Source organism: Myotis myotis, unplaced genomic scaffold, assembly GCF_014108235.1.
Source record: "Myotis myotis isolate mMyoMyo1 unplaced genomic scaffold, mMyoMyo1.p scaffold_m19_p_1, whole genome shotgun sequence".
NCBI lineage: Eukaryota > Metazoa > Chordata > Mammalia > Chiroptera > Vespertilionidae > Myotis > Myotis myotis.
The window spans coordinates 180,462,828-180,483,862 of NW_023416313.1; the positions used below are offsets into that span (position 1 = coordinate 180,462,828).

Consider the following 21,035-nt stretch of genomic DNA (forward strand, 5'->3'; position numbering starts at 1 on the left):
AGTTTGCTCACTCGGTCCCCTGGAATGCCCCTTCCTCTACTTCTACCAACCCAGGCACCCCTTTCTCTAAACCCCTACAGCACTCACCCCTCTCCTTTCTCCCCAGTATGGCCAGGATTCCTAGAGGCCAGGGACAGTCATGTATTTTTCTAATCTTCCACTTTCCTGGACATAGGGGAAAAAGCAGACAGATCTGGGTTTGAATCTCTGCTCCCCTGCCTTTTTTTTATTTTTTTTTTTATTTTTTTTTTTAGAATAGCTTACTGATTTTTAGAGAGGAAGGGAGAAGAGAGATACATCAATGTGAGAGTGTAACATGCATCGGCTGCCTCTTTCACGCCACTTCCTCACCCCCCAGCCCTCTTTCCTAGGGTGTCTTTAAACAAAGCACTGGACCTGTCTGACCTCAATCTCCTCTCTAACATGGGAAGCCCACTATCTCCATATCAGGTTGACAAGATTAAAGAAAGTAGCAGAATATCAGAGCCTGGTTTATATATGTTCATTTCTTTTCTTTTCTTTTTTCTTATATTTCTCTCTGACAACACTCCCAAACACACTTTTACTGGGGATGCAGCTGGTGCTTCATGAATATCAGTGTGGTTTTTCCATTTACAACCACTGATGATTATTTTTTAACTCTGTACTTGAAAATGAGAAACATTTCAGGGCTGCTTTATTCATCTCTCTTCCAAAGATTCAATCAATAGCTTCAGACTTCTAATAAAATTACCTGTACATGTCTCGTAGGCATTAGTTTTTAACAAGCACATGGGCCCTAGCTGGTTTGGCTCAGTGGATAGAGTGTCAGCCTGCAGACTGAAGGGTCCCGGGTTCAATTCCAGGTTCAAGGCCACACGCCTGGGTTGTGGCCCGATCCCCAGTATGGGGTGTGCAGGAGGCAGCCGACCAATGATTCTTATCATTGATGTTTCTATCTCTCTCTCTCTCTTCTTCTCTGAAATCAATAAAAATATATTTTTTTAAAAAAAGCACATGGGTGTGTAAATGCTTCACGAGTGTTGGTGCTATTCGGTGGGGAAGAAGAAAGATAAGTAATTATGACTTAAACCTCCATTGTCATAACAAAGATGCATACAAGCTACTAAGGAGACCAAGTGGGACTCATGTTGGGTAGAGGCTGAGGGACAAGGGGGTGGTCAGGCAAGGCGTTGGTAGAGGAGGTGCTGTGTGACCTGGATAGTGCAGCGTGAGGTCAGGGCAGTGGATGGGGACGTGGTTACTTGTGAAGGCTCTCCTCTCAGGCAGAGTAGCCTGGGTCCAAATCTGGGTTCTCATACCCACTACGAGCTGTGTGACCTGGGTGAGTGGCTTGATTTCCTGTGTCTTGGTTTCCTCAAATACATAATTGGGATAATATTAGTAGCCACTTCCTGGGATCTCTGTGCCAGTTAATCAAGTTAAACAAGTATAGTGCTTAGAGCAGTGGTTCTCAACCTTCTGGCCCCTTAAATACAGTTCCTCATGTTGTGACCCAACCATAAAATTATTTTTGTTGCTACTTCATAACTGTAATGTTGCTACTGTTATGATTCTTCATGTAAATATCTGATATGCAGGATGGTCTTAGGCGACCCCTGTGAAAGGGTCCTTCGACCGCCAAAGGGGTCGCGACCCACAGGTTGAGAACTGCTGGCTTAGAGCAAAGGGAGGCATTAGGTACTCTAATGTTAGTGGGACTGCCATGGTGGCTGTCATAATTAACTGCAGGTGGTTGGTGTGGCGGGAGCCTAGAGTGTGGAGAAAGAAGAGGAGAGAGGAACAGGAGTCAGAAGGTGAGGTCAGCCTTCGAAGGCCTTGGACACCCCCCCGGAGGTCTCTGGGCTTTGTTCTATAGGCAATACAGAGCCACTAAGGGTACCCGACGCTGTGTTCCAAATGGTGCTGCTGCCTGCCCAGTCCAAAGGACACCTCCCAGCATCCTGGGACCTCACCTGTCCTGCTTTTCTACTCTTGGTCCACACTTGTTATCCCAAAGTCAGAGCTGAGTCTTCTCTCCCACAATCACCGTCCCCATCACTCCTGTTCTCAAATTCCACCTGTGAGCGCAGCCCTTGCCAACAGTCCAGACCTGGGTACAGAGAGCCCTACAAAATGACGGTCAGCTAAGCCAGGTCAGTCTGGGGAAGAGGAAGAGACTGCTCCCAGCTCTGAGATCAACGCAGCCTCACCTGAGCGCCCTCGGGACAGCCCTCTTCCCTGTTGCTCTCCCTGTGTGTCCTGCTGGGCTCCTCTCTTTGCCACTATTTAACCCTCAACTGGCCTTCCTCAAGTCCTATTTCACTTTTCAGGCTACTCTGAAAAATACATCTGCTCCAACAAGTTAACAGGATTCTTTTTCTTCTTGTGACCAAAACCTGTCTGCATGTTAGCAGTGCCTTTTGGGACCAGGAACACAAATAGGGCTGTCCCGTAAAATACTGCCTGCCCAGTTGAATTTGAATTTCAGATAAATAACAAAATAAAGCGTTTACTATAAGTATAACCTGTGCAATAATTACAGCATACTTCACACTTTAAAAATTATGTGTTGCTCCTCTGAAATTCAAATTTAAATAGGTGGCCTATATTTCTTTTTGCTAGTCTAGCAACTCTGTCCTTCACAAGGCCCTTGGGAATCTCTTCTGGCTTCTCTGCCTAACAGTACCTCCTGAAACATGCTTCTCACCTGCTCCCTCTACACCACTCCTCAAGTGCCCTATGTCTTTCCTTCTCTTGCTTCTGCAGCTGCCCAGCATGAGAGTCTACTCAGTCTTCAAGGCCAGCCTAAAGTCACTGACCCTGACCCTGACCACTCCCAACCTCTAGGCTCCCCTGTGCTCTATGCTAGGTCACTGTTCAACACAGCCCTCAAGTTGGTACTTGACTCTCTCCACACTTGTTATCCCAAATGCTTCCTGAGGGCCAACTCCATCGTATGTATTCTGGAGCCCCAGCAGTCAGCTAGACCTGGCACGGATATCAGAGCAAAATGGTAAAAGCTAATATTTATTGAGGCCTTATCACATGCCAGGCACTGGGCTAAATGCTGTGCACACGTCATCTCATTTTATCTTCACAACAACCTATTAGAAAGGGGAGGAACCTGGGGCGTGGAGAGGTCAAGCACCTTGCCTAGGGTCCTGCAGCTCTTCAGGGGCAGGGCCATGAAGCCAGGCAGCCTGACTCTAAGGTCTGTTCTCTGTGATTCCACTTATAATGGACTAAATATCTTAACCCAAGGGAGCAATTCCCACAGAGCTTTAAGAAGCTGCTTGGGAAGCCAATCACCTATGTTCCTGGAGTCTCCCACCCCCACATAATAAAGCAAAACAGCTACCAGCTGTGCCTAGGCCCTGTCGGTAAGGAGGAAGATGTATGTCAGGTGAAGTACGAGACAAGCATTACAAACCACTGTTCATGGCAGTGGAAGGCATTTACAAATGACCGGATTGAGGAGAATAAGTGTCCAGGAGGAAGGCAGGCATTTCTGGGGGGTGGGAAGAAGGCAGAGGGAAGGGTATACAGGTCAGGTAGGATAGGAATGGGACCTGGTGTAAAGGGGAGGATTTTGAGAAGCGGAGAGAGAGAGCACTCCCAGTGGAAAGAGCTTAGCAGAGAGGCAGTGACGTGAACAGTGCCCTAGTCCCAAAATATGGTCCCAGGCTCAAATGCCCCCAGGGCCAGAGGGGTGATGAAAATGAGTAAGGGGAGAGTCTAAGAAAGCGGTGAGGGCTGTGTTGAACAGTGACCCCTGGCCTAGCACAGGGCCCAGCCACCAAACTCCAGCTCCAGCTGGTGTCTGCCCAAGAGTGACCTCCACCCAGGCAGTGGACGCTCAGGTCTTTTTTTATTTTTAAAAGAAATGAGCAAGCTGCATTTTTTTAACTTCGCAATTTCTGAAAGGCTAGAGAACAACCTGTCATCCCACAGAACATATGTCTGTCTGCAGCCTCTACTCCGGGGAACAAGGAAGGATTCCGGTGAAGAAGTGGCTCAGCGAGCCTGAGTGCCGGGCAGTGCTGGGCAGTCCAAGGTTTAAGAAAGGAAGTCTCTCAGGAAAGAGGTGGTTTGCGTGACAGAGACCAAGGGCAGGAACCAGCAGGGGAAGCAGAGAAGAGAGAGGACTGATGACCCTGGAAGGAGACAATTCAACCTCCTGGCATTCTGTCGGCTCCATCCGTCCCTCCCACCCACTGTTACCGGTGTCACTTTGGTGGTGACAGTCCATCCCAGCAGACACTTTGCAACCACCCAGATCACATTCTCCTGGGGAAGAGGCCCAGGAATCTGCGTACAGCAGTTGCCACAGGTGCTTCTTATCACCAGGCTTGGATGATAAGCACTGCTGTCCTGGAAGGGCTGGCAGCAGGAAAGAGAGAACATCTGCAAAAACTCCTTGTGGTTCAGTTGGTTGAACATTGTCCTGTGCCCCGAAAGGCTGCTGGTTTGATTCCCGGTCAGAACACATACCTGGGTTGTGGGTTCAGTCCCCGGTCAGAGCACATACAGAAGGCAACCGATATCTTGCTCTCCCTCTCATGTCCTCAGGTGAGGATTAAAAAAAAAAAAATCCTGCCTAGGAAGATGCCGGAGGTCATAATTACTAGATGTGGGTGGAGGTGCTGGTAGGAAATGAACCAAAGGGACAGCCAAGGTCACCGGCCTCAGGACCAAAGTGACACCGGTAACAGTGGGTGGGAGGGACAGATGGAGCCGACAGAATGCCAAGATGAGGCTGGAAAGGCAAACAATGCAGTTGCATACAGGTGCACCTGGCTTTGCCCAAAGCTAAGGTATGACAATCGAGTCACTAAAACAGCCTGGGGTGAGAGTCTACTTTACAGAAGAACTCTTCACAAAAGAGGTCATCATGGGGATCCTTTAGAGGAGTCCCCACCCTGGCTACATGCTAGCAACACCTGGGAGCTGGAGGGTGGTCTGCTCCCAGCACATGTACTGATTACCTGATAGGAAGATGAAATGAGTTCCACATAGAAACCGCTCAGAACAGTGCCCAGCAAGTGGTAGGGGCTATAAGCATTGAATAAGTGTTAGGGTCTATACTATTATTATTCATCAAATGTGCCTTTCTATTGCTCACCAATCTGTAGAGGAACGGCATACACTTCTGGGATGGTTGGGAAGGGAGGAGGTGGTTTCTACTGGAAAGATAAATCCCACCCCTGGATCCTCCACATCACCATCCCATAGGCTGAGGAATCCTTCTAGCCACACACTCACCGCCAGTCACATCACATCATATCTCTGTCTGTATCCATATCTTGTCATATCTGTATATTCCACTTCCCTCTTCAGATATCATCTTTGAGAACAGGGAAGTAAAAAGGTAACCTGAGAGGAGACTGAGAACTTTAATTTGAAATACCAAGTATGAACCTAAATTGATACTTATTGAACTAAATCTAATTGTTATCATTTCCTCACTACCAGTAGGTGGGTGCTCATGAAAATGATCAAATCAATTAATAGAAAAAATTTTAAACTAGACATTTTCTGCAAATATAAACAAACAAGTCCCACTGCCCAGGCTCCACCTCAGATCAATTAAAACAGAATCTCTAAGGGTGTGGCCCGGACAGCAGTTGCCGGGAGCCGGTCCATGCTTGCTGTTTCAAGGGACCTGGCATATATGGCATACTGTTCTTAATATGTTTGCTCACCTTCTTGGCACTATGTGTTTTAACCAAGGTCACCTCTCTGAGAAAGGTTGTTTCCCCAGGTAGGGATTTTCCCCTGAAGTTAGGGAGGGAATAAAACCCCTTAACTAAGTGCCAGGCAGGTTAATTAATCACTTTAACTACAAACAATCATGCTTAAGCTACATAATCTTTACTCCCTGGAATGGAGATAAGAAAAGCCCTAACCTCTGGAATAGAGATTGACAGGATTGGAATCAACTGGTATAAATACAGATGTAACAAGACAACAGGACACAGAACCTAGACACAGAACCTAGAGACAGAAGAACTTCGCTGGAGAGAACATGGCAAAAGATCCTGGACAGAAACTGGAGACAGAACCTAGAGACAGAACCTAGTGAGAGAACATGGCAAAAGATCCTGGACTGAACCTGACTACAGAAATTGGCAAGAGAACCTGACTAGAACCTGGTGACTGAACCTGGCTAGAGAACCTGGACAGAACCTGGCTGGAGAACCTAGCAAGAGAACATGGACACAGAACCTGGCTGGAGATTCTAACCAGAACTTCGCTGGAGATCCTGACCAGAACTCGGCTAGAGATCCTGGCTAGGCTGCTGATCAACTGAACGCTGTCTCTGTGTCATTCCTTCTTCGCCGGCTCCATCCACACCTTTGGGGACCCCTGGACCTGCTGGGGTGGGACCCCAGCAAGCAGTGTTTGTTAAAGCTTTCCAGGCGATTACAATGTGAGCCAAGGTTGAGAGCCTTGTAAAGAATAATCTCCCGACTGCTCAAGTCTCTGCCTTGAGAAGCATCCACGGTCTTCACCTGGGACCCCACCTGCTCCCCAAACCGGAGATGTTCAAGGAGGAACACGAGGTGTCTGTGCTGGGGGCTCCCCAGAACCCAGGGCCCATAATGTCCACCATGGTCAAGGTCCAGACTGACACAGTGGTGCCTGACCACATCGTCTGGTCCCTGTTCAACACCGTCTTCTTCAACACATGCTGCCTGGGCTTCATGGCGTTCGCCTACTCTGTGAAGTTTAGGGACCGGAAGATGGTGGGAGACATGATTGGGGCCCAGAGCTATGCGTCCACTGCCAAGTGCCTGAACATCTGGGCCGTGGTCCTGGGCATCGTTATCACCATCAGACTCACTGTTCTCCTGGTCCTTGTGCTCCCGGGAGTCATTTATGCCGTGATGCAAAACAGAGGCTTCTAGTCGCTGCCATAGCAGAAGACCGAGTCCTCCCCACCCCCTGCTGGCCCTGCCCGGGTGCCCACCCCTTTACCCTGCACCTGTACACACACCTGTCTGCAGCTGAGCTCAATAAAGTGCACCTGTGCGTGACAAAAAAAAAAGAATAATCTCCCTCAGTCAATGTCAATTCCATTTCTAACCTGGAAATAAGCATCAAAAGCCTTCCTTAGAAAGTTCTGTTAGCCTTTGAGGCAGTGATTTCACCTTTCAGAATTTACCTCGAGAAAATAACTAGATATATAAAGAAGAAGCAAAAGGAAATAACTAGAGATATAAACAATGATTATGTGTAAAGATGTTTACCATAGTATTATTTATTAAAGCAAATGTATAATATTGTGAAGGAACCAGAGGAAGAACTCCTAACTGCTGGGGGTAAAGGCACAGAGTAAGATGAGGTTCCAGCTGTGTCTTAAAGAACAAGGGAGAGTTTGACTTGGACAACGTAGGGGGTGGCACCGAGGGGAGAGGGGGCAGGCCTGCCCTGAGGTTAGGACAGAGTGGAGTTGATTCATGTCTTTAAACCAGACATTGGAGAGTCAGCTTCTCCAGAGAGAGCAAGCCAGAGACCAAAACCAGGAGAGCCAGTACAGCCTTCCACCCCGACCCCCAAATGGTGGATGGGAATAGGGAAGGCTAGATGCAAATGCTTCTCAGACTTGTTAAAACTGCAGATCCTGCCATGGCCAGGTAGCCCAGTTGGTTAGAGTGTCACCCCCTTATGCCAAGGTTGTGGGTTCAATCCACAATCAGGGCATATATAAAAAGCAACCAGTGAATGAATAAATAAATGGAACAACAAAGCGATGGTCCTCTCTTGCCTGCTTTCTCTTCCTCTCTCTTTCTAAAATCAATTAGAGAAATTGATTTTTTAAAATGCCAATTAAAAAAATCAGACCCTGAGAAGAAACCAAGATAGCAGCATAGGTAAACACTGGAAATTGCTGCCTCGCACAACCACTTCAAAAATACAACTAAAAGACAAAACGGACATCATCCAGAACCACAGGAAGGCTAGCTGAGTGGAAATTCTACAACTAGAAGGAAAGAGAAAAGCACACTGAGACTCAGAGGAGGTGTGGAAGTAAAGTGCAGAGGTACGGAGGCACACGTGGAAAAGGCTGGCAACTGAGGACACTGTTGTCTTTTTCAATTGGGAGGGAGACACAAGCTCCCGACTGCTCTGAACTCCAGTTCCAGGCGAATCTCTGGGGACCCAGACTCATACGGGGAGAAACTGGACTGTCTGGCATCGGGCAGAACTCGAGGGCAGCTTTCTCTCAGAGGTGCTTGCAGCGATTACCGGGACACTGAGACGGGGGGCCTTTTAGGGTAGGACTGAGGAGCAGCCATAGCTGCTTGCTCTGCCCTGTTGATCCCCTGAGACCCCTGCCCCACCCAAGCTGTGCACAGAGGCTTTTGCATATGAAAGGCCTGGCCCTTTGCAACCTGAAAATTACCTAACAAACTGCAGCTGGGTCAGAGAGACCCAGAACTTCCAAAAGAAGGCCCAAGGTCCCACAGCAGCTTACACTGCTTCACGGCTGGGCCTCATCTGGGCACCTCCAAACCCCAAACAAAGAAAAAGAATCAGCAGATCTCTCCATAGCTCCTGCTGGGTAGCCTCAGGAAGAGGCTAAATTAGCACCTCCTTAGAGATCCAAGAGCCAGTGTACCCAGTGGTCAGAGGGGGCCATCCAGATTACAACTCCTCAGATCCATAAGGAACACACTCAGGGGGCAGACTCAGTGAGCACCAAAGCCCCACTGAAACAAGTCTTGCCCCAGAAGGGTATCTCCAGCACAGAAGTTCTCCCACCGTAGACACAGCTGATTCTCACAGCCAATTGGCCTGGAGGTCAATTCCTCCCAGTGATACCTACAACAATCAAGGCTTCACTACAACAAGACTGTGCACAAAGCCCACAGAGGGGTGCAACCAAGAGTGTCCACCTCAGGTAATTGGGGAGGCTGAGCCACTGGGCCCTATAGGACACCTAACACAGAAAGCCACTCTATCAACACAGGGAAGCATAAAAAATGTGGAGACAAAGAAACAGGTCACAAATGACAGAAATGGAGGAAAGCAAACTACTGGATATAGAGTTCAAAACCACACTTATAAGGTTTTTCAAGAATGTTCTAGAAACCGCCGATAAATTTAGCAAGACCCTCAAGAAATCTAGTGAGACCCTCGAAGTTATGAAAAAGGACCAACTAGAAATTAAGCAAACACTGGCTGAAATAAAGAATATTATACAGATTTCCAACAGCAGACTAGAGGATCGCAAGAATCAAGTCAAAGATTTGGAATACGAAGAAGCAAAAAACACTCAACTGGAAAAACAAAAAGAAAAAAGAATCCAAAAATATGAAGATAGTGTAAGGAGCCTGTGGGACTGCTTCAAGCATACCAACATCCGAATTATGGGGGTGCCAGAAGAAGAGAGAGAGCAAGATATTGAAAACCTATTTGAAGAAATAATGACAGAAAACTTCCCCTACCTCGTGAAAGAAATAGACTTACAAACCCAGGAAGTGCAGAGAACCCCAAACAAAAGGAATCCAAAGAGTACCATACCAAGACACATCATAATTAAAATGCCAAGAGCAAAAGACAGAGAGAGAATCTTAAAAGCAGCAAGAGAAAAACAGTCAGTTACCTACAAGGGAGTACCCATACAACTGTCAGCTGATTTCTCAATAGAAACTTTGCAGGCCAGAAGGGAGTGGCAAGAAATATTCAAAGTGATGAATAGCAAGAACCTACAACCAAGATTACTTTACCCAGCAAAGCTATCATTCAGAATTGAAGGTCAGATAAAGAGCTTCACAGATAAGAAAAAGCTAAAGGAGTTCATCACCACCAAACCAGTATTATATGAAATGCTGAAAGATATCCTTTAAGAAGAGAAAGAAAAAGAAAAGGGTAAAGATACAAATTATGAACAACAAATACACATCTATCAACAAGTGAATCTAAAAATCAAGTGAATAAATAATCTGATGAACAGAATAAACTGGTGAATATAATAGAATCAGGGGCATAGAAAGGGAGTGGACTGACTATTCTCAGGGGGGAAAGGGGTGTGGGGGGTGCGGGAAGAGACTGGACAAAAATTGCAAACCTATGGATAAGGACAGTGTGTGTGTGGTAGGGGGGTAAGGGCAGAGGGTGGGTTGGGAACCGGGTGGAGTGGAGCTATGGGGGGGGGGGGGGGGAGGAACAACTGTAATAATCTGAACAATAAAGATTGAATTTTTAAAAAATATCAGATCCTAATTGGGTAGGTCTGAGAGGGGGACCTGGCATTCTGCATTTCTAACAAGCTCCCAGGTGATGCTGCTACTGGTCCTCAACCCCACTTTCAAGTAGAAAGGACCTGGAATTAATATAAAGGAGCCGCCCTAGCCAGTTTGGCTCAGTGGATAAAGCATCAGCTTGTGGACCAAAAGGTCCCGGGTTCGATTCTGGCCAAGGGCATATACCTTGGTTGCAGGCTCCTCCCCGGCTCAGGCCCTGGTCAGAGCACGTGCAGAAGGCAACCAATCAATGTATTTCTCTCACATCCTTTATATATATAAAGGAGCCATTACCACCCACCTCCCACCCCCAGAAAGGATCTGCAGGCTAATGGAGAACCAGGGCATGGAGTTCCTAGGGGAAAAAAACAAACATGAAGTTTGAGGGTCAATGGTCAGGGCTACAGGGCATCCCAAGAATGCTACCGATTCTCTGACCAATAAGGGCTCAGCCAACCTTGTTCAAGGAACAAGAGCAGAAACCCTCCACCTGGGCAATCACGCATACCCAATGCAATCACGCATACCCAATTTGATTCCTCAAACATCTGATAAGCACCTCCCAGGCCAGGCACTGAGAATAGAAAGACCTCCCGGTGTAAAACTGAAGTGCTGCCTCAGAATAAAAATATCCTCAAAACAAGCCACCTGAGAGATGATTTGGGGCTTTAGGGAGTGTGAGAGACAGGGCCAGAGCCATGCAAGTTTGGTTTAGCAGCGAGCATTCTCAGGAAAGCAATAAGCAATAAAGTAATTCAAGCCAGAGCTCTAATTTTTTGAAACTGCAACATGTGCTATAGGTGTGCATGACACCTTGTAGTATGGAGAAAATTAATTTAAAATGGTTAAATATGATAAACTGTTTCACATTACTTCCAAGTGCTTTTAGTTAAACAAATAAAAGTTATAGACTTTTTAAAAATATGGAGATGCTTTATTTTGTTGTTGTTGTTCTTAATCCTCCAATGGATATTTTTCCATTGATTTTTTTTTTTTTTTTTTTTTTTTTTTTTAGAGAAAGTGTGGAAGGGAGGGGGAGAGCAGAGAGAAAGAAACATTGATGTCACTCACATCGAATAATTGCCTCCCACACGTGCCCCAATCAGCGGGCCTGGGATGGAGCCTTAACCGGAGATATGTGCCCTTGACCAGAATCAAACCCTGGACCTTCAGTCCACAGGCTGATGCTCCATCTACTGAGCCAAACCCGCTACAGCAAAACACAAGATTTTTTAACAGCCCACACCTTCCTTCTTCAGGTAACCACAAATGACCCAGAAGAACGAATCCAGACCTCATTCCCTTTTCTTTCAAAGTGAATCACTGACTCAGATACAGGTCCAGATGCCAAATTCTCCACATTTTCTTCTGTAACTCATGTAAACTGTGGCAAAAGGAAACCTGAAGTGTGTTTATCTAAGAACATGTGCATGCTCTCAGAGGTCATACCAGGTCCTGCCTGGGGAGCGGCCTTCTCTTGGGTAACTGCTCCTTAAAGCCATGCCTACAGACAGCCAAGACTCTGTCTGGCCTGGACCAGTTTCCTTAACAATGGTGCGCAATAAGGAATATGGCAACAGAATGGGCTGGTAAGAATCTGCCTGTGTTTCTCCAGCGGAACAATGGGCCCCGTGAGAGGGACAGTCTGTCCCTCCAGAGGTGACTATTTGGGGCTCTCTGAAGCTCTCCTAAGGAATTATGGGTATGGAAGCGAGGGTGTGCCCCAAACTGAGAGCACTGATAACCTATCAGGAGGGACATGAGATAGTGTGAGCTCTATCAAGGGCACTTTTACTTGATTGATAGCATTTGAATTTTTTATAACAAGAATATATTACTTGCATAATTAAAAAAACTTAAAGCATAAACAAATCAAAACACTTCCAAAGCTCCCTTTGCATTTATCCCATATTCATCAAACAAATCTGATTCTGTTTGCCAGTAAGCCCTTCCAGCAGGAAGAGAAGGCGCTGAGCATGCTAATCAACTTGGATGTTTCTTGGTAAAAGTTAATGAAATGCACTGTGGGGCACCATCTCGGTGGGTGTGGTCCCTCAGACTCCTATCTCTTCTCCTGAACAGATCCCTCTCTCACCCTACCACCACAAATGCATCCCGGACCAGCTGGTGTGGCTCAGTGGTTGAGTGTCGACCCAGGAACCAAGAGGTCTTGGGTTCGATTCCTGGTCAGGGCACATGTCCATTTTGCGGGCTCAATCCCGAGTAGGGGTGTCCAGGAGGCAGCCAATTGATGATGTTCCTCTCTCTCATCAATGTTTCTATCTATCTATCTTTGTCCCATCCTCTCTCTAAAAATCAATAAAAAAGATAAAATCTATACATCTTGGCAGGACATGCCAAGCCCTGCATGCTCTGGCTGGCCTCACCTTTTCCTGCTCCCCACAACGGCCACACTAAAATGCAGACTTGTTCTTCCCGGTGAGCTCCTGGATTCTGCCCGTCCTGCTACTCCTCCTAGAATAGCACTTTCCTCCTCTCTGCTCCCTGAAATCTTCCATGTCCCCTAGGGATCCAGCATGGTCTCAGCTACTGCTCTTTGTTGGTGTCCCCTGACCCCAGCTCAGTGCCAAGGACTAGGGTCCCTGCTCTGGGCTTCCTCACTTTATTACAGTGCTCTGGAACTGAACCTGCAAAATCTCCGAGGTCTGCCTGCATAGGGCTTACCCCACAGTCCAGCTGAGCACACTGTTAACCTGCATCCTAGACACCTGGCCCACAGCAAGGGCTCCATTAAAATCTATCGACAAAATAAAGGTATGTCACCCCCAAGGCTCTGATATCACAAACTCACAAAACTGAACATCTCAATTTGCAGAACAAACTGTGGGGAAAGTCAGTTGGCTTATCTTTCTCTGACCTCCCTGAACATGAAACATGGTGTACAATGGCCTAGGCCTGCGATGCCCTCAACACATCCCTCGCCTAGATTTCAATGGACCATGTGCGAGGCAGGAAACTGGGCCTTTGTCCTATTACATCCCGAAAGTGAAAGCAAAGAGGGAACCCAACCCTGACCACCTCATCAGACATAATTCTAAACACCTCCTTAAATCTGTTAATGTGGTTCATAACATTAATTGATGTTCAAATGTTGAACTAACTCATTTTGCATCCCTGGAATAAACCCAACCTGTTAATGAGGAATTGTTTTGTATACATTGCTGGATTCAGGATCCTAATATTTTATAGAGGATTTCTACATTTGTACTCATGAGTATACTGGCTTATAATGTTCTTTTCTTGTATCATTCTTATCAGATGTAGGATCAAGGTTATACTAGCCTCTTTTTCAATATTCTGGAAGAATTTGCACACAACTGGAATTACTTATTACCTTAGTGATTGGTAGAACTCACCAAGGAAACCTGCTAGGCCTGGAATTTTCTTTGAGTGAATTTACTAATTCAGTGTCTTTAATGACTTATAGACCATTTCAATTTTCTATGTCTTATAGAATCAATTTTGGAAAATTATATTTTTCTAGGCAATTCCAAACATTTGAATGACAAAAACAACTGGTATCCGGAATGCTGACCCTAAAGTGAACTCTGCAAGAAATTAAGTGCCTTGTGAATCATCAAAGAAACAACAGCTCACATGTGTGCTCTATGTTCCACTTTATAAGAGCGCTGCCCATATGTTACCTCATCTGAAGATCAAGGTATGGGGGTGGCTCTGGTTACTTTTGGGGTGTGTGTGTGTGTGTGTATTTGCAAAAGGATGAGTAACTTCCTATCTGGCTGAGCCCGGTGATTCAGATCAATACCCATTTGCTGGCCACACCAGGAAATCGTGCGGAGGCCTCACCGTTGAATCCCTCTTCACTCCTGGACGTCACTGGTCATTCACAAGTGGAAGCGGCCCCAAAGTGCCTGGGGAGTGTCCACGGGAGGCCTTGGGAGTGTTCTGAGCTCACTGAAGCCCTCCGGAGGCCGGGCGGAAATGAAGTCTAGGGGCTGTCGTGTTTACTCACCGGGTCCACAGGACACGTGGCCTGGGAAACAGCGGGCAGCGCCGGGGGCTGGGGGAAGCACACTCACCAGGGCCTCGAAGTCCTTGCAGTCGTGGCGGGCGTAGGACGCGGGGAAAGGCCGCAGCGCCGAGTCCCGCCGGTAGCTCTGCAGGGCCGAGGTGAACAGGCTGCAGCGCAGGTCCGCCGCCAGCGTGTCGCGGGCCGCCGCCTCCCTGACGGCCGCCCAGCCTGCGGGCTGCATCCTGGGTGGCGGCGCGTGGCCTGCAGGGAGACGCGGCGGCTCGGGAGCGAAGGCGGAGCCTGCGGTCAGCGCGGGGCTGGGCCGGGGACAAAGGGCCAGAGGGGGCTGGGGTCGCCAGGCCTGGGGTGGCGCTTGGCGGGATGGCCGGGGTGAGAACGTGCTAACGAGTGTCTCCCACGGGGGTCCCGGCCGGGCGCTCGCTGCCGGGAGACGGGCCGGTGGAGGAGGGACCGGTCAGGGGCCGCGGGTCAGCGCGGCGGGGGCTGGGAAGGGCTGGAGATAATGGGGCCTGGGGGGGTCCTGGCCCTGGGGAGGGTCTGTGACATGGGATGAGCCCACAACGGCGGGAACGTGCTGACCCGCGTCCTCCGCAGGGCGTGGGGCTGGGGCGCCCCCAGGGGGACCGCGGGCAGAGACCCCTCCCCGCGCGGCGCCGCCGGTGCCTTCCTGTCCCGCCTCCGGCCGGGCCCCGCCGAAGCCCCGCGCTCGCCCGGCTGCCCTGGGCGCCGCCTGCGTTCCGCCGGCGGTACAGTCCGCTCCCCGAGCCCTGCCCGCCCGAGGGGCTCGGCGCCCCGCGCACTCGGCCTACCTCCCCTCCCGGCGCCGCGCTCCCGGTGCGGCTCCGCGCTCCTCCCGGCCCGGCCCGCCCCTTCCCCGCCCGCCCCTCCCCGGTGCCGGCTGTGCCCGCCCACCGCCAGCCCAGCGGCCCGGCTGCTCGGTGTCTGCCCCGCGGACACCCCCAAGCTGCTGCGTGCCATTCTCACAGAGGCCGGGACCAGCAACCGACCCAGGCGCCCTTTGGGCCCGCCCTTGGCCTTGCCTTTGCCCCGGCTCCGTGGGCTGTGACTAGTCCCTCCTGGGGAATTGCTCCTACCTACTGCCTCCCTGTTGAATGATTTCCCTCCAAACCTGGTTACACAAAAGGAGCCACTTATCGCCCAGGGAAAAGGAGTCCCCGAGTGCTGCAGCGCTCGCCCAAGGCCCCACAGCCCCACCCGGTGTGTCTGGGATTCACACCCAGATCCGAAAACCAAACGACCCTCCCTCTGCCTTTCCGCCTCCAGAATTTTCGGCGTTGCTTAAGTTTCTGGCCTTTCAGACGAGGTGGCCAAGTTCCTCCTTTGGAGCCCTCTCTGAAAGGGAGCCTGGGGAGATGGACCGAACTGCAGGAGGGAAGGGACTTGAGCCCCATCCCCTCTCCCAGCTTACAACCCTGTTGGAGAGAAAACCCCCAAGTTTGGCCTCGTGGTCGCATGGAAATCTAATCACAGGCCATTGCTAATTCCTGGATCAAGAAGTCCCTCAATAACCTGCCCACATCCCCACACCCCAGCATCTTCTGAGGGAGGAGCTTCCCCTCCTTCTGCATCCAGGCTGAGCTGGGCCCTGGTCTCTGAGGAAAGGTGGTCTAGGCCAGTGGTCGGCAAACTGCAGCTCCCGAGCCCCATGCGGCTCTTTGGCCCCTTGAGTGTGGCTCTTCCACAAAATACCATGTGCGGGCGCGCACGTACAGTGCGATTGAAACTTCGTGGCCCATGCGCAGAAGTTGGTTTTTGGCCTGGGCGAGTCTATTTTGAAGAAGTGGCGTTAGAAGAAGTGGGGGTATGTTCGCTGAGGTCAACCCCTCATATTGAGGACGTTTTTAGCAAAGGGCAGCTTGGGAGTACCCTAATTAAGTTAATAACAATGTACCTACCTATATAGTTTAAGTTTAAAAAATCTGGCTCTCAAAAGAAATTTCAATCGTTGTACTGTTGATATTTGGCTCTGTTGACTAATGAGTTTGCTGACCACTGGTTTAGGCCATTGCATTGTATGACTTTGGGAGGAAGAGCAAGACTGGATCCCCAGACACCACAAGGCTTCCCAGGCCAGGCATTGAGTGCTGGCTGCTCCAGGAGTGCTAGTCAGACCTCTGGTTGCTCTGAAGCCTGGATTGGTCCAGAGCTCTAAAAAGTGTCCTAATGTACCCAAAGAGCTGAAGGTCACGCCCAGAAAGGCAGAGCCTACAGCAATGGGGCAGGAGGCCTGGGAACTGATACTGTTACAATAACATGATTATTAACTAACAGGAAAGGAATAAAAGGGAGTCTAGATCATGTAGGCATGCCATTTATACAGCTTTGCCAGAAAGCTACAGTTAACTGTTAGTTCTGATCAAATAATCCAATCAATGTCCCCTCCCCTGGGAAAGTGATCTTTAGATCATTTCACAACCAACATTCCCTTTTGCTTAGACCACATTCCATTTGCTAAGTAAGACCAGTAACTTTCCCCTCCAGACTTGCCCAGGATCCGGACTCACCCAGAGAATTCTCTGCGGAAAAAGCCAGCCTGGAGTCCTTTAAAATCTCTGACTCCCATAGCTAGATGCTGATGCCATTTTGGGGCTCAGCCCATCTGGTTTCCAGATGACTAATAAATTCATAATTCTTTACCCCTTTCAGCCTTCTGTGTACCTCCTTCGGCGACCCTAACATTAACATTTTCCAAGTCTGTTCCCAATAGATCGCTGGAGGAAGGGACTGGACAATAGAGGTATGCCCAGTAAGGTCTGGGTGATGTGGGAAGGTGATTATTTTTCAGTCACACCTGGGAACAGGGCATTGGCCAAAGGAAATTTGTAGGTGTGGCCACTGCAAGTGCCAGAAGATTTCATATTTAAACTCTTGAACAAAGGCAATCTCTACCATTGCTCCGGCCTGACTCCTGGCTCCTGGCCACACAATGGACTGGTGGACCTGTTGTAGGTGCGGTCAGACCAAACCTGGGTTCAGCAACCTCGGTACTTGGGTTCCGGCTAGGAAAGAATTCAGAGCCAAGATCCAAACTTTAAGAGAACATTTACATACTTGGTAACTTCTAGAGGTTGAAAAAGTAATTCCTAAAAGAAATGGGAGACCGGCCTGGAAAGAGGGGCAAAGATGGTGGACACTGAAGAGAGTGTTTTGCAGCCGGCGGGACTCTCTCCTGACCCAATTTTGTTTAGCTTCAGTAGTAAGGCCTCCCAAAGACAGCTGGCCAACCAGGGAGACAACCCTGGTGCAGCTCCGGAAGAGAAGGATTGCTTGAAGACCATGGAAGGGAGGAAGTTAAGAAGTGTGAATACCTCAGAAGCCTCCAGGAACTTGCCATCCCTTTGATCCAGAATGACCATCAAAGGCAGCCACCAACCCAGGTCCCTGACCCATCCACAGATATAGTGGCCACTGGGGATGGGATGCTGTCCCAGGCTATGAAGGAGCTCATTGAGTTTCTAAGAAGTCTCTGGAAGAAAGAGAGAATGCGGGTGTTGACCCCATGATCCAGAAAAGATGCACCCACCAGAAAGGGGCCGGCAGCGAACCCTGGGCCAAGACAGAGCCCAAGGCACCGATTATGAGGCAGTCCCTGTGAAGACCTACGGGCTGGCCATGTTGCAGGGTGTGGGTTGCAAAACTGGCTGGGGCATTGGCCACACCTTCAATCAAGTGGTGAAGCCCCATGTAAACTCACTGAGGCCTAAAGGGTTTCGGCTGGGCACCAACTTAGCTGAGGTCCAGGCCCTGGCCCCCACAGGCCCCCACCACCCACCGAGCCCAGGTGAGAAGCAAGAGAAGGATAAGGAAGATCAGCTTCAAGGACTGGTACCTGGAGGAGCTGTGGTGGTTCTACAGAAGACTCTATGGCAGTGGTTCTCAACCTTGGCTGCACATTAGAATCACCTGGGAATCTTTTTAGAATCCTGATTTCTGGGCCTCATCCTCCAGAAATTCTGTTTCTTTGTTATGGGGTGAGGCCACAACATGAGTAACAAAGAAACAGAATTTCCGGAGGATGAGGCCCAGAAATCAGGATTTTAAAAAGATTCATTACTAATGTTGTGGTCCCATCCCATAACAAAGAAACAGGATTTCCAGAGGATGAGGCCCAGAAATCAAGATTTTAAAAAGATTCCCAGGTGATTCTAATGTGCAGCCAAGGTTGAGAACCACTGCTCTATGGGAAGGTGGAAGGCCTGGACCCTGACAATGTCTAGGCCATGATTCATTGGGCCAAGGGGAGCCATGTGGTGACTGTTAGTGAGTACTGCCTGTGTCCTGTCTCCCAGCAGGAATATGACAAGCACTTCTTGGAGCCCAACCAGGTGAGCAAAACTCCCTCATCAAGGCAACAAAACACAACAGCTTTGTTGCAGAAGGCCTTCCAGGGACCAGACCCTCCCATCCGGCGGGGAGCTGAAGAGAGGAAGCGAAACACCTTCCAGACCCACAAGAGGAGCCTCCACCCAAGAGTAAGAAAGCAGCCTCCAGGGGTCAGCACCGGCTGCACAGGGACCTGCGTGTGCGGTTTGTGAACAAACGGTACTAGCGCGGTCAGTATTACAGCACCAAGATGATAACCGAACATGTCCTCAGCCCAGATACTTGTGTGTGTTGGACAGATGAAGGCCAGGTCCTGGAAGGCGTCAGGGGGCACATGCTGGAGACCCTCATCCCCAAGGTCCAGGGCAAACGGTGATGGTGGTGCTGGAGCCACAAGCTGGAAGGGTGGGCCACCTGCTGGGCTGGGACAGAGCAGAGCCAGGCTGTGGTTCAGCTGCGGAGAGAGGATCGGCTGGTGGAGCTTCGTTATGATGCTGTTTTCAAATCCATGGGCCCCACTGACTCACACGGAGACTGACCCAGCGGCCCATTCCCTTCCCCGGGCAGTTACCAGTCTGTACAGTGTGAGAAGCCTGCCTCTGTGAAGGGGGAGGTCACTGTCCCGTCCTGCCCTTGCCGTGCAGCCCTGGGACAGGGGCTGGGCATGCAATGGGTAGACCAGAAGGGAGGCTGGACACACAGCTAGCGTTTGCCAGCAGTTAGTGGAAAATAAAAACCATGTCAAATAAAAGGGATAAATAAGTACAAAAGAAATGGGCTTAGGAAACAAGTTATAGAGGTAAAGGAAACCAGTTGGAGCTTGGAGTGAGGAAGCTAATGGTCACTGCCTGGGCGGGGAAGGCAGGGGGAGGGGGAAGGGAAAGCAGGGGCGCGCTCCCAGGAGGGAGCCAAGGGGAGACTTTCACCTGGAAGCTACAGCTTCACACCCCAGGGAACCCCAGCTTTGTCCCTCCAAGGGGATTAGCTCCCCGCCCTTCCCCGGCGCTACTGGATGGGGGGGAGGGGAGGCAGGGGAACGGGGAGGACATGCGCAATAAAGTAAAAATGGCGCAGGGGGCGGTGCTGGGCAGGAGAGGCCTGTCAGTCTAACGAGGGGCGGGGAAGATGGGGGCGGGGGAGGTACGGAGCCAATGCAAGCCCGGGAAATTTGGGAAACTGACTAGGAGTGATTTAGAATAAACTTCTGGTGCCTCCCAATCCTATAAATCTAGTGAACAAATTCTCTTGCTGTCGACCTGCACGACCTGCATGTTCTCTCTCCGTTGCCTTAGTAGCTACATGGCTGATGGCGGTGCAGACTCCACACTCCAGGCGGGACAGCAGCAAAGCCACAGACCGCAGCAGGAGCACAAGCTAAGCTCACCAAACGCTCACCAAATGCACGGGAACTCTGCACACTTCGGGCCCTGCTTTTCCACGGTGAGACGGACAGAGATGGGACGTTGGGGAACTTATTTTACTTTGCTCATAAATTTTGTCACCAAGCCTCATCCCCCTCTGGTGGGTCTCTGGAAATTTGTTTTTCCTCACAACACGGCAAGAACACCACTTCCACTGGCAATAAGACCACGATTCCGAGGGATGCACCTGCAGAAGCTGATGATTCTTCTCCCGAGGTCCTTCCCTAAGACGCCCCTCTACTCCCGGCCTTTAAAGTCCTGACTTAGGCAGCCCTGGCCTGTAAGTGTCGTCCAGATTTGCCAAGGTTTCGGGTTCCATCCCTTGGCAGGTCACCTGCAAGAAGCAACCAATGAGTGCATAAAGAATCAGTGTTTTGCCCTAGCCGGTTTGGCTCAGTGGATAGAGCGTTGGCCTACGGACTGAAGGGTCCCAGGTTCAATCCCGGTCAAGGGCATGTACCTTGGTTGCGGGCACATCCTCAGTGGGGGGTGTGCAGGAGGCAGCTGATCGATGTTTCTCTCTCATCAATGTTTCTAACTCTTTATCCCTCTCCCTTCCTCTCTGTAAAAAATCAAAATATTTTTTTAAAAAAATCAGTGTTTCTCTCTAAAATCAATAAATAAAAATGTAAATAACCCTGGCTGGTTTGGCTCAGTGGATAGAGCGTCGGCCTAGGGACTAAACCAAAGGGTCCTGGGTGTGATTCTGGTCAAGGGTGTTAGGTTAGGTGGCTCAGGAGGCGGCATCCTATCTAATAAAAGAGAAACATGGTAATTGGCGTACGACCGCTACCCTTCCCATTGGCTACTCAGGGCAATATGCAAATTAACTGTCAGCCAAGATGGCGGCGGGCAGCCAGGCAGCTTGAAACTAACATGAGGCTTGCTTGCTTCAGTGACAGAGGACTCCAACGTTCCCTGCCTGCCGCTGCAGGCCTCTGAGCTGCAAGCAAGTATGTAACAAACATAGAAGCTAAACAAAACCCCAGAAACATGCCAGGCTTCAGCCAGCAGGATCGCAAC

General features: G+C 49.6%; 2 protein-coding genes and 1 pseudogene across 6 annotated transcripts in view; 2 read left to right on the forward strand and 1 right to left on the reverse strand.

Annotated features, from left to right (window-relative positions):
- PARP16 (poly(ADP-ribose) polymerase family member 16) overlaps window positions 1-15,109 on the reverse strand; it is a 29,864-nt gene extending 14,755 nt beyond the window's left edge. For 2 of the 5 annotated variants that reach the window (XM_036304867.1, XM_036304854.1), the window contains exon 1: window positions 14,294-15,107. In XM_036304867.1, the coding sequence (XP_036160760.1) occupies window positions 14,294-14,467 (174 nt within the window). In that variant the 5' untranslated portion in view covers window positions 14,468-15,107. Of the gene's footprint in view, window positions 1-14,293 lie in introns of all 5 variants that reach the window. The other 3 variants (XM_036304847.1, XM_036304836.1, XM_036304860.1) reach the window with 3 other exon arrangements.
- Window positions 6,525-6,890, forward strand: LOC118676325 (interferon-induced transmembrane protein 3-like). The gene has a single exon (XM_036350055.1). It carries the CDS (start codon window positions 6,525-6,527, stop codon window positions 6,888-6,890), a length of 366 nt encoding a protein of 121 aa, XP_036205948.1.
- A 1,071-nt stretch (window positions 15,110-16,180) lies between the features above and the next one.
- On the forward strand, window positions 16,181-19,424 carry LOC118664621 (annotated as a pseudogene).
- Window positions 19,425-21,035: the final 1,611 nt, after the last annotated feature.

Excerpts from the sequence above, each read along its gene's own strand:
- LOC118676325 (XM_036350055.1), top strand. The coding sequence starts at position 6,525 with ATGTTCAAGGAGGAACACGAGGTGTCTGTGCTGGGGGCTCCCCAGAAC.